Raw genomic sequence first — 15709 nt, 5'->3', positions numbered from 1 at the left:
TAAACACAGTGAAGGGAATGCATTCCTCAAAATTCCAACTTTAAACAGCAAAATGGTTAGCAACTACTTCCACAATGATTTCACTGTGGAAAAACAAGCAATCCATGCTATCCAATTACTATGTATGTGAATTATAGTATTCACAGATGTACCAATTAGTGCACTCTTGCTGTATCTGCTTGCTTTGGTGTTGATTACAATGGGCACAGACGTCCTCTTGCATCAAAAGAGAATGTGCAATACAACAGGAAAGACAACACAATGGGTTGTCACAGGTAGGTGTGATTTACCACATCCGTTATGCTTTGGCAATACATTGTGCGTGGATCCCCTAGAGGGGGATTTGCACAGAAGGCCATGTGCATATAAGGACTTGGGTTGGGATACGAATCGGCTGAACATGCTGCTTCTCTGATCAGCCATTCTGGAAGATCTGGGAAAGGGTTAGTTTGGTTGATATTGAGCCTTCTAGACTTAGACAGGTTCCCAGAGGGTCCTGCTGGCTGACAGGGCAGGCATCTCGGCATGGAACATCCTATTGCCTGCGGCTTTACTCTTCTCCTAATGTTTTTTAATGATGAAACTTACATCTTCAGCATATCCAGGAGCTCTTGCACCTTCTTACATTTCTTATGACAGGGTCCATAAATAGCACTCTGGATCTGCATACACTGCATAGATGTAGAATGGAAGAGAGGATAATTTTACACTTCCCAACATAAAGGTTATTCTGTCTCCTTGTATTCAGAGAGGGAAAAATCCATCCTAAGAATTTATCTACTATGGTTAAGAGGGTGTTTAACTGGTAGGTTTTGCATGTAGTAAAGACTCAGCCTTGGTACCTTTAGTTTGCCCAAAACCATGGTGAGAATCAATGAGCTGAAATGAAATCAACAGTGTTGTCACATTTCACAAGTTGTCCAGACCAAGAATCTGCATTTTACCGTTGTTGGTATGGAAATACCATATAGTCCCATGGAAAGAAAGTCCACAGAAGTGGCTGCTTAGCCACCTGTTTTCTACTACCTTCCACTGGGTGGGAGAGAAGGAAGAGGCTGCTGAGGCCCATAGGGAGCAATAGCGTAAGGAAGGACATTTTGCTTGCAGGGCTACAGGACACAAGGTATAAATGGGAGGCCTGAGCAGGGAAACGGTATCGCTGTGGGAATCACATGATCACCTGACTGGTAAATTTGGCAAAAATCTATATGCTGTGGAAACCATGCAGGGGTGTGGCCGTGAAGTGGGAACTCGGCCATTATGCATGCACCTTGGTCTTTCAGTCGCTTCCCCTTTGGATGATGGTAAGTTGGTGGCTCATGAGGTGAGTTTTAGATCAATTCTAGGACTAGATCCTGCAACTTCACGGCAGGAATGTGGAATCTGTGACATTGTGGGTGTCCGTTGGTTTCCAGTTCCCATCAGCCTTAGCTAACCTGACCAATGGTAAAGGATGATAGGAGTTGTCATTCAGCAACATCTAGAGAGTTTCCAAACACTCCTTAACAGATTTTAGGTTCACAGAATTGGAAGGGGGATTGCAGATCATCTGGTATAACATGCTCAGTGCAAGGACTGCACTACAGGGTACCACTGCAGCTTCTTTGGCAGCTGGGCAGCCAGTCTCTGCTGAAATACCCCCACTAAAGAAGCACCCACCACCTTTTGAGGTGGCCCACTCCACTGCTGAACAGCCCACACTGTTAAAAAGTTTCTCCTCATGTCACTTCCCTGCCATTTCCAGCCATTGCTTCAAGGTCCTCCTGCCCTTGGCAAATGTTTTAAGAGGGGAACCAAACACAGCTCAAAACCAAAAGTTTAGTTGAAGGATCCACTGGATCCTCTTACCTGACCTAAAATCTCTGGTGCTGGAGGTACAAGGAACCTCTCTTCAGTTGACTTAGCCAAAATCTCTCAGCTCTCAGAAGCAATCCCCACCTAAGGGCTTAGTAGATCATTTAAACTGCTCAGCTCAAATGGGTCCTATACCTTAAAAATATGGATTCTGTGGGGGAAAAAATGCTTAAAAAGAGCCGTTTTCATTTAAATTTTCAAGGTTTTCACCCAATTACCTTACTGAGCAGTTGATATGCTTCCTCTATCTTCTCCTCTGCTAGGCAGATGCAGCCCATAATATATAATCTTTCAACTGCCAGTTTATTAAAATCACTACAGGGATCTTGCTGAGATTTAAATGACTCTTTGAGTAAATCATAGGCTTGCTGCAAAAGAAGAAGAAAAAATAATTGAAATATATTAGCTTACCTAGTGCAGTAAGGAAGTGTGCTTCTATGTGAGTGATGTTCTGCTAACTACAAACACTGGACCATATGGCAGCATTTTGTGCTTGCATTCATGCTGGGATTTTTTTTTTCCTTTTAAGACAAACTGTCTTTGTTCTCCCTTTTTTCCTTAATTATTTGTGAGTTTCAAGAAATCAAAACAAAAATAAAATAAACCATCAGAATGCTTTATTATGTGATGGTCTTTGTTTTCTCTCTGATAATAGATAGCTATTTTTGCAGGAACATAAAGGGATTGCCACTGATTTAGATACTGCCAGCTCTCTGAGTTAGTAATTTAATATGGGTATAATCCTATGCGTGTCTAGACTGAAAAACTCCTACAAAAGCCAGGCATGCCAGGGCATACTGGGAGCTCCGTGGGGCTAGAACCAAAAGGGACCTCCTATACAGAAGCTGATTTTAGGAGGAGTCACAGCATGTGAGGAAGGGGGACTTTACTCTCCCCTGCCCCAAACGGACCTCATGTTGGAGTCAGATGTTGAGAATGCTTCCCAGTGCCACCCGTCTCCTGCAAATTGAGCAGCGGTGTGGCCTCTGGCTTCTGCACCCTTTTGCGTGGCCACATTCTGCTGGAGCTGCTGTTACCTTCCTTTTCCCCACTCGTCCAAGCCATTTACTGAAGTATTCCAGGGCATGAATTGCCTTAGGATGATCCATTCCCAGAGCCGCTTTATAGGACATCAGACTTTCACCAAGATACAGTTCAGCAGCCTCTAGAAAATGAGTGCAATGCATTTTTTAATTAAATCTATAATTTGCATCAGCCTAAGTCATCCATCTGGAAGAATAAACCCATTTAAGAGCCAGCTCAGAAATTTATTGCATCATTTCTCATTCCAGAACAGCAAAAAGAGAGGCCCTTCTCCGGGAACCCTCCGTGAAGGATATTAGGAGGGTGAGTACTCGGAGGAGGGCTTTCTCTGCGGTGGCGCCCAATCTATGGACTGCGCTCCCCAGAGAGGTCCGCCTGGTGCCGTTGTTATTTGTTTTTCGGCACCAGGCGAAGACCTTTTTATTCAAGCGTCATTTTAATTGTTAATGTTATTTTTATTTTAAAGTTTTTTTGGCCAGGGCAACTTATTTTATACAGTTATGTGTATTTTATATTGTTATTTGTGTATTTTAATTTATTTATTTGTAAGCCGCCCCGAGGCTTCGGCGAATGGGGCGGCCTAGAAATTTTCTAAATAAATAAATAAAGCCAAATCTTAGCTCCATGTACACCCATTTAACAACTGTAAAACAGCTCACAAGTAGAGACACAGGTGTCTTTGCATGTCAAAGGCACCAGGTTCAATTCCTAGCAGCCCTGTAAGAGGAGTTCAAGTGGTAGGGTAGGGCAAGGTCTCTCCCCTCACCTTTTGAACTTGTGGGCACATTTGGGAATTGGAGGAAATCGTGTGGGGCACTACCACAAAATACATCCCAGGGAAGATGTGAGTGGAAAGGAAGAAGACATGGAGAGAGCTACTTCCTGGCCTGCCCAGTTGTCTTCTTCCCACAAAGACTTTTCCCTCTTGTTCTCTGCTCCGTCTCCCAGTTTTGCCCTTTCTCTCCTTGCCCCCTCCTTTGTCCTCTACTTTCCCTCCCTCCCTAGTTCCTAGCATCTCTCTCTCTCACACACACAAACACACAATGTTTGCCTTGCTGTATCTCACCACTCCCCCTGTAGCCTTGCACACCTTCTGCCTGGCCTTCTCCCTTCCACTCCTAGCATCTGACCTTGTTCTTCTTTTCCTCACCACTTCTTTACCTTTCCATTCTCCTCACCTCTAGCCTTGATTTTTCTCTCCCTCTACCCCCTTGCCGTGCTTTCTCATTCTTCTCACCGAACAGCCGATCAGTGGCAAGTTTAAGAACAGGAAGAAGCTCTGGTATCTTAATATTTTTACAGTATTTTTGGAAAGGAGCTGGGAGTGAAGAGCTTTATGGGTGCCGGGGTAGCTCCTTTGGCACTGCATTAGGGACCCAGTTTAGGGAGGCCTGACCAGTCAGAGAAGTGGCAGTTCTGGACAAGACAGAGCCAGTGACACACCGTGGATGTAATGGGTGAATACCCTCCCTCACTTCAGACTGGGCCGTGTGGAACTTCCACAGGCAGCAAGCCTGCCCTGCTGGAGATGGAGCAGGCCTTCATGCTCCTTCCCTTGAATGGGATCTTGGATATCGGCTCTGAAGTCCTACCCTGATGTCACTGATTCAGGACCCATGGCAGATTCAGACTTAGAGCAGGACCACCGGTCCTTGTTTAACACACAAATGCAAGGGAGGGGGCTTAGGTCAGCCTTCTTCAGTTTTCTCTCGCCCTAAGTGCTGAACTGTGGTGCTTATCATCCTGAGCCATGGCCGTAGAGTAACGCAAGTTGTCCAACTGGAGGGCACTGGGTTGGTTTACGCCCCCCACATTTATGTTGAAGAAGGCTGCCCTAAGGGGCTTCATGCACATGTGTGTAAGGAGAGAGAGCTGAGCCTTGGACTCTGCCTCCGTCACATCAACTCAATATTTCTCAGTGGCAGAAATATTGAAGTGAGCGGCCCCCAGGATAAAATACACTTATCCAGTCCAGTAATATGTTGCAAAGAAGGCAATACAATATTAGCCACCATGCCTTCCTACCTACTTACCTGCATACTTTTCTTCTCCAGTTGCAGCATATGCTTTACCCAGTGCCAGTGCTGTTGATGCAGCTCCAGCACTGAATTTCGTATGCAGAGCCACTGAAAGGGAATGGGCCTGTTGGGAAGAGCAGGCCTTGTTGGTTCATAACATTGTACAGGTCTTCTGTCAGCCTGATAGTTCTCAGTAGCGCCTCAAAATAGCTGGCAGTCTATTCCCCACAAAACATAGTCCTGCTGATAGCCCAGAGATTAGAACCCACTTCCAGACCATAATCTCTGTCTCTTCCCGAAGCAAAGCTAGGGCAGCGGAGCATAATAAGCTCTCCCACAGTGTGCAGCTGCACAGAGAAAAGCAAGTTAGATGGAAGTGGTGTGCTATTTACTGCAAAGCAAACAGAGCAACCAGCACATTTTGAAAATCCTACCCTGGAAAACAACTTCTTGGGGTGCCCAGAAGTCAGAAATGTCAAGTTGTGACTCGGGTCATTTACAAATTTTGGCAAGATGAATTTATTGGCAGTTTACTGCTGTCTCCCAGACCAAAGGAGGGAAAGGCCCATGATAGCATTCCCCAGTACAGCAGCCATTCATACATCTAGACATGGCAAATACTCAGTTGCTGTTCAGCTGGATAATAAAGCAGCCAAAATTTAAAAAAAAACCTAAGCAGAACAGAAGAAACACAGCCATCATTAATCTCAGTGGGAGAACTATTCCATGTCGAGAGAAGGAAAAATGATCAAACAAATCATGTGTGCCTTAAGAACAACAACAGCCACCTTGGATTAGGAGAAGGGCTCGTTTTTCCAGCATTCTGTTCACACAGCGGTCAACCAGCTGCCCGCAGGATCCCACAGGCAGGGCACAAGTGCCCAGCGCCCTTGCTCCGTGCCCCCAGCAGCTGGTCTTCCCAGGCATCTTGCCTAGGATACGGGAGCTGGGCTACAGCCACTGCGAGAGAAAGCATTCTCCTTCCTTGACCATCACAGTTACGGTGGCTGCTTATAGTATAAAGGCATCCACATTTTAAGCTCCTGAAGCCAAGAGGACTAGAAAATACAGGTAAAGATGACACAGGTGATAGAGGGAGAGAGACCACACAGCACATGCCTCCACAATGGGATGAGCTGGGCTTTCTCCCGCCTTTACAGCTGAAAGGACAGACAAACAGAAATTCATACATTAGTTTAGCCATCAGCCATTCTCTCCTGCCCTGCTCAAGACAGCCTGTTCTCATTGCCATTTTCAAAAACTTTGTAGGAATAGTCCATGTGCTGAGCTCTACATTTATCAATGTATCATTTTTTTTAAAGGTAGGGGAAGTGCAAAACTGCTCTGGAGGTGGGGGCAGGGGGGGGGCATTGCCAAGGATTTTCAGAATGTCAGTGCCTTGTAAGGGAACAACAAGACCAGGCTTGCTGCTTCAACCTTGCACAATTGTTTCTTCCATCCCAGACTTAAACACAGAGAGGAAGAGGAATGTGGAGAGAAAGAGGGGCATCTTAACTCAGAAAGGATACTTCCCAGGCAGATCCTCTGCTCTAAGAAACGTATGTCTGTGGCCTCCATTTATTTTACTGACAAGGCTCTATTCTGTGTTTCAGTTTTCCATAAGCTGGTACCCTCCAGATGAGTTGAGCTGAAACTCCCGTCCAGCATGGCCTTTGGGAGTTGCAGCACATCCAAGCATCTGGAGACCAACAGGTTGGAGAAGGATGGTTTATTTATGTTAAGGCTGCAGTCCCATGTGCACTTACATGAAGAAACCAAGTGAGACTTGTTTCTGAATACATGTGTATCAGATCACCCTGTAAATCAGACCTGGGCATTGTACGGCCCGCGGGCCACATCCGGCCCGATGGCTGACCCTGACTGGCCCGCAGAAGGTCACTGGCAAATTAAAAGTCAATGCAAATATATATCGTCGTAATACAGATGCAAGCAATACAACTGCACTGCTTTTATTTTGAAGGATCTGCTAAATTGAATTGAATTTATTGCTTTTCATGTAATTTTAATGTTAATGTTTTTGTGAATATTCATTAAATAGTGTTGTTCTGTGCTCCACATTTTCATTGTATCATTGTAATGTTTCATTTACTGTTTTTATAGAGATACATATTGAGCAGAGCTGTAAGTGTATTGGTCCGGCCCTTAACAACTGTCAAAGTTTTTCAGGTGGCCCCATAGGAAAATTAATTGCTCACCCCTGCTGTAAATGATACTTCTGTTCACAAAAATGGGCAAGGCAGCTTGGATACAGCTACAGTGACATAATACAGTGCAGAGGAGGTAAAGACAGTATCACTGCAATGAACTACCTTTTCATTCATTTTTCAAGGCCTTAAGAAAGCAATTCTGTGCATAAATAAAAGCATTCTGTGGCCAGGATTTACACTCATTGCTAAAATAAAGCAATCTGAACTCTGCACCAAGAAAAGCTGAATTATTCACCTTGCACAAGTTATGCAATCCATGGTCATCCACACACAGTTGCTGATCTTGCACAGTGTATGCCTCTTGGTGCTTGTGGAGGGAAAGATTCATGGGCCACTAAAGCCCAACTCCATGATCACTGAGAACCTTGGACTTTTCTACAGGACTGTCACTTTACCAAGGCATCTGCTTCCAGATTCTCTGCAGGATTAAAATCTGTTCCTTAATGTGTTTCCCTCCCCCAGAAGGGGGGGTTATTTCTTTCCTTTACAAAGCCAACAGGTAGCAACATGCACAGCAGAGCTATGCAAATAAAGGAGAGTTTCATTCATCTAAAAAAAAAAAAAAACCCTGCAGAAATGGTTGCAAAGAATGGAAGAGGCCCTGAAGGGTGACAACATCATAGAAAGGATTGCAAGCTACCATGAATGAGGAATCACACATGCACAACAGATGCCTTGGATAGAAGGGTTCTTTGATTTCTGTTTTACCCCACCCAACCATTACTTCATAGCTTTTGACTGGATACTTTCCATATTTTTGCAGCTTCAAGGTCAGGAAGCTTGCTTTCTCATTATACTTATATAACAAGGTAGATGCAATTGTAATTTTTAAAGTGCAGTCAAATCCATGTCTAGTCTCAAAAGAAGCCACATTAAATTTAATGGGGCTTTTTCCTTAGGCAGCTCGTTGAAGGTTGCTTCCTAGTCAGATTAACACACAGGACAACTAGCAGCTCTATGAAGTTGAAGTCATAAATTCAGTTCTCATGCTGCTGTGCCCATATTTATTATGAGGTTCTTTACCTGTAATAAATATCCTATGGATTTCTCATGATTTTTCTTCACTTGCTCACTTCGGGCCATGTCCAAATAAAGATCGATCAATTCCGGAGCGCTCTTTCCTTCAGATGTAATTATAATATCAATTGCTTTCTCAAAATGCTTTGCTGGCAAATCTAGCATATTTTTCTGTAGACTGGCCCTAGAAGAAAAGAACTGTTGCAGTCAGATTTTCAGCTCCTACGTATTTATAATAGAATTGATAAACCATTCCACATAAAGAGATATCAGAGCATGTATAACAAATTAAAATTGGGAAGAACCCCTGCTCCCAATAAAAGCAGGAAAAAGTCAAAGTAGCTGCCGATAAATGAATAACAGTCTTAGATGTTAACAGGTGCTGCTGCATGGTTTGATTTCGAAAGGCTATATGCACTGCGATTTGCATAGCCCTCATTATCAGCAGCAAATCTTCATCCTTATAATGAAGTCAGGAAATATGGGAAAGTCCCAGGTTCTTGAGATCTCTCAGGGTTCAGGACTGCATTAACTGTCTAATCTCATACATATCTACTCAGAATTAAGTCTCAGTGAGTAAGTTCAGACAACAATGATTCAGGTTCAGACAACCTGACTCAATGGTTGTATGTAGGTTGTTGGGCAGAAGTGTGGGTTATTGTATTGTCTGAACCCAGCTGAGATAATGCACCTTGGTCAACAACTCACAGTTTATAATCTGACAACAAACTTGTCAGTTTTCTTCATGGGTTGTTCATGGTTAACCCCCATGGGTTGTTCGTGTTTTAAAAGATATGTCTGAACCCAGCCACCAAACTCAATGATGGGTGTTGTCTGGTAAGTAATTATAGGATTGCAAATACATATCCAAGCACTTTACACTTTGCATATATAGTTCGGGAACCTGGCCAGCTCAGAATCAGGCTATAGGTCTTCAGTTTACCTGCCCAATGCTGCAAGAAGGTCTTTCTCAGATACTTTAAGTTCAGGAATCCCTCTGAAATCAGACCCCTGCAGTTCTTTCACAAACTTTTCAGACTTCTGCAAATTGTGGTAGGATTCTTTGCCAGTTGAAATGTCAGGGAAAACCCAATCGTGCTAACAGATTGTGTTTAAACAACAAACAACCACACGCATAAACACCCCCCAACCGACCTTGAAGCACCAATTATTTTGCCTAGTCTTAAAGAACAATCTTTAAGCATGGTTGCCTGCGGCATGCTGGGAATTGTAGGCCTTTTTTCTGCCTAAACACTCACATAATTGCTCCTTTAAATGCTTGTGCATTGGATTAGGCCTAGTGGACTCTTGTAAGAACACATTTTCATAGTATCTGATTCTGCCAATGAGAGGACAATGGAACAAATGTTTCCATGGCCTGACAATCCATGACATGTAGACAGAATACATTTTACAACATCAGTACATCCCTACATGTTCTCTCCACCAACACAGTGCTGCCACCTTCCAGTGTCTGCTTTCTGAGGCAACTGCCAGCCCCTGTCGCATGCGTGGATTGGGATAACACCCCATTATCCTAGCCTGGATGTCTGCATCCATACACAGCACCCCCTTGCTGGTTGGGCAGTGCCTTGCAAGAGCCTTCCTCCTCTTGGTGCTGATCAGCTGTGATGGGCTATGTTTCCCATCATCTCAGACAGCGCAGCAAAGTGCCATTCTGCCTGGGTGATGAGAGTTGTAGTCCAGCACCTTTGGAAGGCATGGCTGGTGTACAACTTCTTCAAGACGAGATCCCCAGTGTAACATTCATGTTTTTGTGAGATCCTAATTAATTTTCCAAACTGCAAGTCACTTTTCTCCAAGAACTTACAGAAGCAGTTTAGTCTCACAGCAAACTTGTGAGGTAGACCAACTGTCCAAAGGACTTCCCCTGTCCCCCAGTGAGCTGTATAGCTGAGTACAAGGTTTGCTTGGGGTTATGCACCCAAATCAGCCGCTCTGGCCATTGCAATGCAAGGATATTTTTTCTGCATCAGATTCGCTATGCCCAGAGTATAGTAGATGGTCACCAGGACACTCAAAATATTTCCCCTGTCATCTGCAGATGCTGATGGGTAAGCTTTTCCCATGAAGATGATATTCTTGGCTGAGTTTGCATGGTGCATAGCTTGAACAGGAAGACCTGGGAAAATTAATAAGAACACTTTAGAAAGACAGGTTACTTTAAAAATACAGAAGAAAGTGTGTGCTAGCCTACATTAGTTCTCTCCTCGCCTTTCCACCAAATGTTCTTGTGGAACTTCTTTCAGCCCCAGGCTGAATTCTATTCCAGAAAACCTTCCAGGGTCACATTGGAACAATGAACAGAGCAAAAGGCAAATAATAGGGATGGGGCAAAATATGGGCATATTCAGCTTAAATCTCTTCCTCCAGTAACTAAGCCTTGGGAGAAGCATTTCAACCTTTTAGAGTGTAGGGAAACTACAAAAGCTGGGAAATCAGGTGGGGGAAAGGGGTGAGGCTAACGCAAGTGGTATGGCTGGGAGGGATGCAAGGAGGCCTGAGTATTTGCACCCCTGCAGTAAAAAAATTAATGGGCTCTGAGTAAGAAAATTATCCCTAAACTGTTCAGCTGATATAACAAGTATTAACCTTTAAAGTCCTCAAGGGTTTGGGATCAGGTTATTTGAAGGACTGCTAGCACCCACATGAAGCTGCCCCAGTTTCAAAATCCTTCTCAGAGGCTTGGCTTATGGGCTGAGAATCATGGTCAATAGATCAGTGGGCATATGAGGCAGGGCCTTCTCTGTGGTAGCCCTGTATTTGTGGCCTCCTTTTTGTCTTTATTTTGTTTACAACCATTACAAACTGCTTTGCATCTTTAAAAAAAATTGGAGCAGTGAACCTGTATTGTCCTTTAAATAGGCCTTGAAATCCCACTTATTTCGATTTGCTTCTAATTGAGATGTTGCTCTCAGTTTGATTTTTAATTGTTTTTTTTAATTGTTTATGTTGCTTCTGGTTTTTAAACCGGTCATCTCTTATTTGTTTAAAATAGGTTTCATCTCTGTGCAGTGCCAGGTTCCTCCTCTAAAAACAAATTAGGCTTTGAGAAGCATGATAGCATGATAAGCTCCTCTAGCTACAGATTTGTACTTCATTGTGAAACAGCAAGCTTGGAAGATAATGGGCCTCCTATGGAGGGTGGAAGGAGGATGGAGGCTATAGTTGCTACCACATTCCTCCCGTTCTGCAAAATATGCAGTTGGCCATTTTGCCCCAGGGTGAGAGAAGGGGTGGCTGAGATGGTCAACAGGATATTTGCTGGGCTGGCAGAGCCTGTTTCCTCCCATCTGGCCCCTTGGAATGCTCTCCAAATAGCTTCTCTGCAGTCGCTCTTGTGACAGTAGCGTTGCAGCTGGTATGGAGGGAAGGCATCTGACTTCGGAGTCCCAGCTCTGATCTTGGCCAGAGCTGGAAATCTGAGGTCTTCTGCAGTCATCTAGAAGGATCTAGCAGCTGTAGGATTCTGCCCCTGGTCTGTAAGGAGTTCCAAGTCTCTCCGCTGCTTTTTCTGGAGCCAACCAACACAGGAATTCTTTCTGCAGTCCATTATAAATACATGAAACAGCCACTAGATGGCAGCATATCCCTAATCTTCTTTCCCAGTGCTATGTGACCCCTGTGATTTTTAAAATTTCATTCTTAAAAGTATGGTTAGGTCTTTCCTACATTATTCTCGCCCAGCTAAAAACTAAGGTGGATTACAACGTCTTACATGGAGAGAGCACGCCTTTGAAGACACAAGCCTCATGTGGGGAAATGTGAAAATCAATGTTCTTTTCACATCTCTTCCCAGCTGCTATTACCACAGTAAGAACAGACTTTGGAGGTATTTCGTGATCCTGCTGTGGTTCTGTCCACCACCACTATAAAGAAGGCCCTGTCATTAACCACTCGATTGCAGATAGAAATTCAACAGGTGCATTCTGGAACGTACACCTGGCACCAAGTTTATACTCTTTTCGGCGCCAGGCCACAACCTTTTTATCTAAACAGTATTTTAAAATTTAATAGCTTTTAAGTTTAGTCGCTATGATTGTTTTGTGATTTATTGTTTTGTTCTGTTTCATTATTTATTGAAATTGTTGTTTTAATTGTCTTTTTAAATATTGTAAGCCATCCTGAGATCTGGTATGGTAGGACAGCAAACAAAAGCTTTTCATAAATAAATAAATTCCCACCATCACCATTTCAAGATTCTGTTGCTACAAGCATTAGCTAACCATTTCTGTCTGTTAAAGACACTGAAGGCCTGCCGGGAGCAAAAAAAAAGTGGCAACACTACCATCAGCGGGTTCACAGGACATCATGGTGTGACTGCTTATAAAGTGCCAAAAAAAGGGGACAACCGTCACCAAAAAGTAAAGGATCTATTTCTGGCAGCTTTTCAAATAGAGGACAATCGGTTGCAAAAGAGGGCACTTGGCTACCATGTCAGCAGTGGCAGAAGTAGCCAAATAGCCCATCACGTTGCTATGGCTGCGCTCCTCAGCAGCACCAGGTTAGCTTCCAGTTTCCTTGGCCCTGAGAGACCATGGAGAAAACCTCACCTTGCAGCATCACGTAGCTGTGAGCGAGATTGGCGAGTGCCTCTGCCAGCCGCCAGTGTCCATCTCCATAGATAATCCTAGTGAGGGCTACGGATCGGATCAATTCCCTGCAGGCGTTGTGTGCCTGGACAGAAAAAACACACATGGCAGATGTGTTGTGAAAAGGGAACGATGTGGCCGGCTGCTTCCTGCCTCTTTCCCCAGCACCAGCAGCCAGATTTCAGGGCAGGGAGAATCACGAGTTGGAACACAGACTGCATCTGCCCTGCTTATTTTCCCAGCATCTGTATCAAGACAATGGCATTCCTTTCTGACTGCACACTGAGACCAAAGTCAGAGCTGCACCAGGGCGAATCTTTGGGTCAGAGTAACTCCGACAGTAGCAGAGGCGCAGCTGATGCATGAAACCCATGCGGTGCCTCAGCAGTGCTGCCTGCCACCCCCGTGGTGACACATCCTCACATTTTCTCGGGGAAGGCGGGGAGAGGCAGAGATTCACCAAACATTCTAGCCGACGCAGAAAGAATAAGGGAGCCAGGGACGGCCAAGGAAACAAGGCGGCTGCTCCAGTTGGACTGTACCTTCTCGCAGTGATGAGAAGGGAAGCGGTGCTATTCCTCTAGCCCTGCTGACAGTCTGCTTTCTTTCTGCCTGTGTCTTCCCCCTCTCTTTCCCCTGTGTGTCATGTCTTTCCAGACTGTAAACCCACGGGCAAGGACTGTCTTTTTAAGGATAGATTGTGATCCCTGCCATTTTGCCTCCAACCCGCTTTAGCAGTAGATTGCAGTCCTTGACTGTTTTCAGCGCTTGGGTTGACAGTGGTTCAACAGCCCTGGCTTAGGGCCTGGCTGCCCAGGATCTTGTTTGCAGCCTGTCAGGTTATCAAGATCTGCCACAGAATGTCTGCCTCCAATGTCTGCAGAGACCCATTTGGCAGGCAAAGGGTTGGGGTGAGGGTTGGGGTTGGGGCTGCCCAGAATTATAACTGCTTTTTTAAAAAACTCTTTGACTTTCAGGCATGGTGTTACATCACATCTTTTATAGCTAGGCATGTGTGCTACTGTCTTAAGGTTTTGACTCTTTTAAGATTCTATTGTTTTATTTGTGAAAAAGGACATCATAGAACAATACTAAGAATACTAACACTAATATGCAGTTCTAGGCCTGATGAACAAATAGGATGACCACTTGTATTTCAGATTTTTTTCTGCTTCTTTAAGAAACAGATATGAAGCAATGTTACTCAACTGTGTGTCTTTTGCAACAGGATCAATGTCCTCGCATTGTTTCATTGTATTTTCCCCCATCCTTCCTCCAACAAGCTCAGAGTCATACATATGACTCTCCTACCCTTAACTTTTATCTTTTGATAGAATGATCATGACTGGCCCAAGGTCATCCAGTGAGACATATGGCAGAGCAGGTTTTAAATTCAGGGCAAATGGCAGAATGCAGACTTGAGCAGGGATTATGCAAAATCTCTGATAGACTTTACTGATAGTCTTCTTAGAACAGATTGCAAAAAGCATCTATAACTGCACTGCTCTATCATCCTTAAAACTATATGAGTTCATTTACGTCCACCCCTGTGCAGGGTGTAAGGAAGCAAACATTACCTCTTTATTTTTAGCAAAACTTTCTGCTCTTTCCTTTGCTTGTATTAACTTAGCTGCTGGTGTCATAAACAGCTTGGCTCTCATTTCTTCACCTTCACTGTTGCTCTTTTCTTCTTCCATGGACCCAGTCAAAGCTTGTCCTTGAAGTCCTAAACGTCATGGCATATGAGTCAGTGACTGGCAGCTGGTGGGCCAAATCTAGGTCCCTGTGGAGACACAGCCTAGCCTGTGGTCACTACCCCAGAGGCAAAAGGAAAATGGCTGCAGTAATGGGGTTTATTAATAGGTCCGGTTGCGAGCAGGTCTCTCTTTCGCTCTCCACTGGACTCTGATGAAACCTTAAAAGCACAGTTGATTTTATTAAACTGAGCAGAGGTTGCAGAACAGTACAAATCAAAGTAGCATTCATTCTGCTTGAGATGCGGGAGAGACATCCGTCCACGTGAAGAGCTAAAACCAAACCGAAACTTCTTCTGTCCCTTTCAGGAAAGCTCCTGCCTCCACCCTCAGGGCTTGAGGACTACATGCCATGGGTCTACTCAGGTTGCCTGCTGTCTCCTGACTGGGCCATGGAATTCCCTTTCTATTGCGTCCCACACAGCCGTGAAATCTGTCCCTCTTCTTCCAAGGTGTGCTGGTTCCCACACTACCTGAGAATCTTCACTAGGTAACCTTGACACTGCAAAGCCCTCTGCCTCCTCTGCAGAATCAGATGAATCTGCCTGGAGAGGCTGTCAGGTACGAGAGTTAGTCCTCTTCCCCATAGGTCAGTAGTGGGGACCTGGGCCTTATCCTGCCCTATACACTGTCACTTCACCCCAGCAAAACCAGCTGCTGAGCCAGGCCAGGAGATAAGACTGCTTCCTTAGCTGGCATGGAAGCTGGAGTGGGAAGGCCACAATCCCAGAGAGAAGTCTGCTAGGATTTTTGCACCAGTGGGAGGCAAGGCCAGAGCCAAACTGAGTGGGAACAACTGAACTGTGTGGAACCATCCCTTTTTCTTTCTGCCAGCACTGCCCCACATCTCTCCCCACCCAGCAATCTCCTGAGGGAGGGGCAGCTTGAGGTCTGAACTTATCCTTTGCCAAGAGCTTTTGAAATTAGCTCACGGATTGCAGTCAAACCTCAACTGACAGTATGAACTGCTATTTCCACCACAGTGTTGCACCCAGTAGCATTTCCTTATGGATAGCACGCTGGTGTAGCTGCTCTCCCAGTATCCAAGAGCATGCCTTCATGTTGTATTTTGGATTGGGGATAATTCCTACTGAGAATTCCCAAGGCAGATTTGGGCACTGAATTTGCCAGTTTTATGCCTTTTCCTGCGAGCGTTGGCTTGGCTGGCTTGCTTGAGATCT

General features: G+C 44.7%; 1 protein-coding gene across 1 annotated transcript; it reads right to left on the bottom strand.

Annotated features, from left to right (window-relative positions):
- Positions 1-584: 584 nt before the first annotated feature.
- On the bottom strand, positions 585-14471 carry TTC23L (tetratricopeptide repeat domain 23 like). Its single transcript, XM_044431348.1, has 9 exons — positions 14352-14471; positions 12736-12859; positions 10145-10304; positions 9105-9230; positions 8168-8345; positions 4932-5040; positions 2892-3019; positions 2073-2222; positions 585-671 (listed from the first exon to the last, which is right to left on the bottom strand). The coding sequence occupies exons 1-9, from the start codon at positions 14469-14471 to the stop codon at positions 585-587; spliced, it is 1182 nt and encodes a 393-aa protein (XP_044287283.1).
- Positions 14472-15709: the final 1238 nt, after the last annotated feature.

Source organism: Varanus komodoensis, unplaced genomic scaffold, assembly GCF_004798865.1.
Source record: "Varanus komodoensis strain SLA01 unplaced genomic scaffold, ASM479886v1 scaffold22, whole genome shotgun sequence".
Classification (NCBI taxonomy): domain Eukaryota; kingdom Metazoa; phylum Chordata; class Lepidosauria; order Squamata; family Varanidae; genus Varanus; species Varanus komodoensis.
The sequence above is the reverse complement of the archived record's forward strand: the minus strand, read 5'-3'. Positions and strand labels throughout refer to the sequence as shown.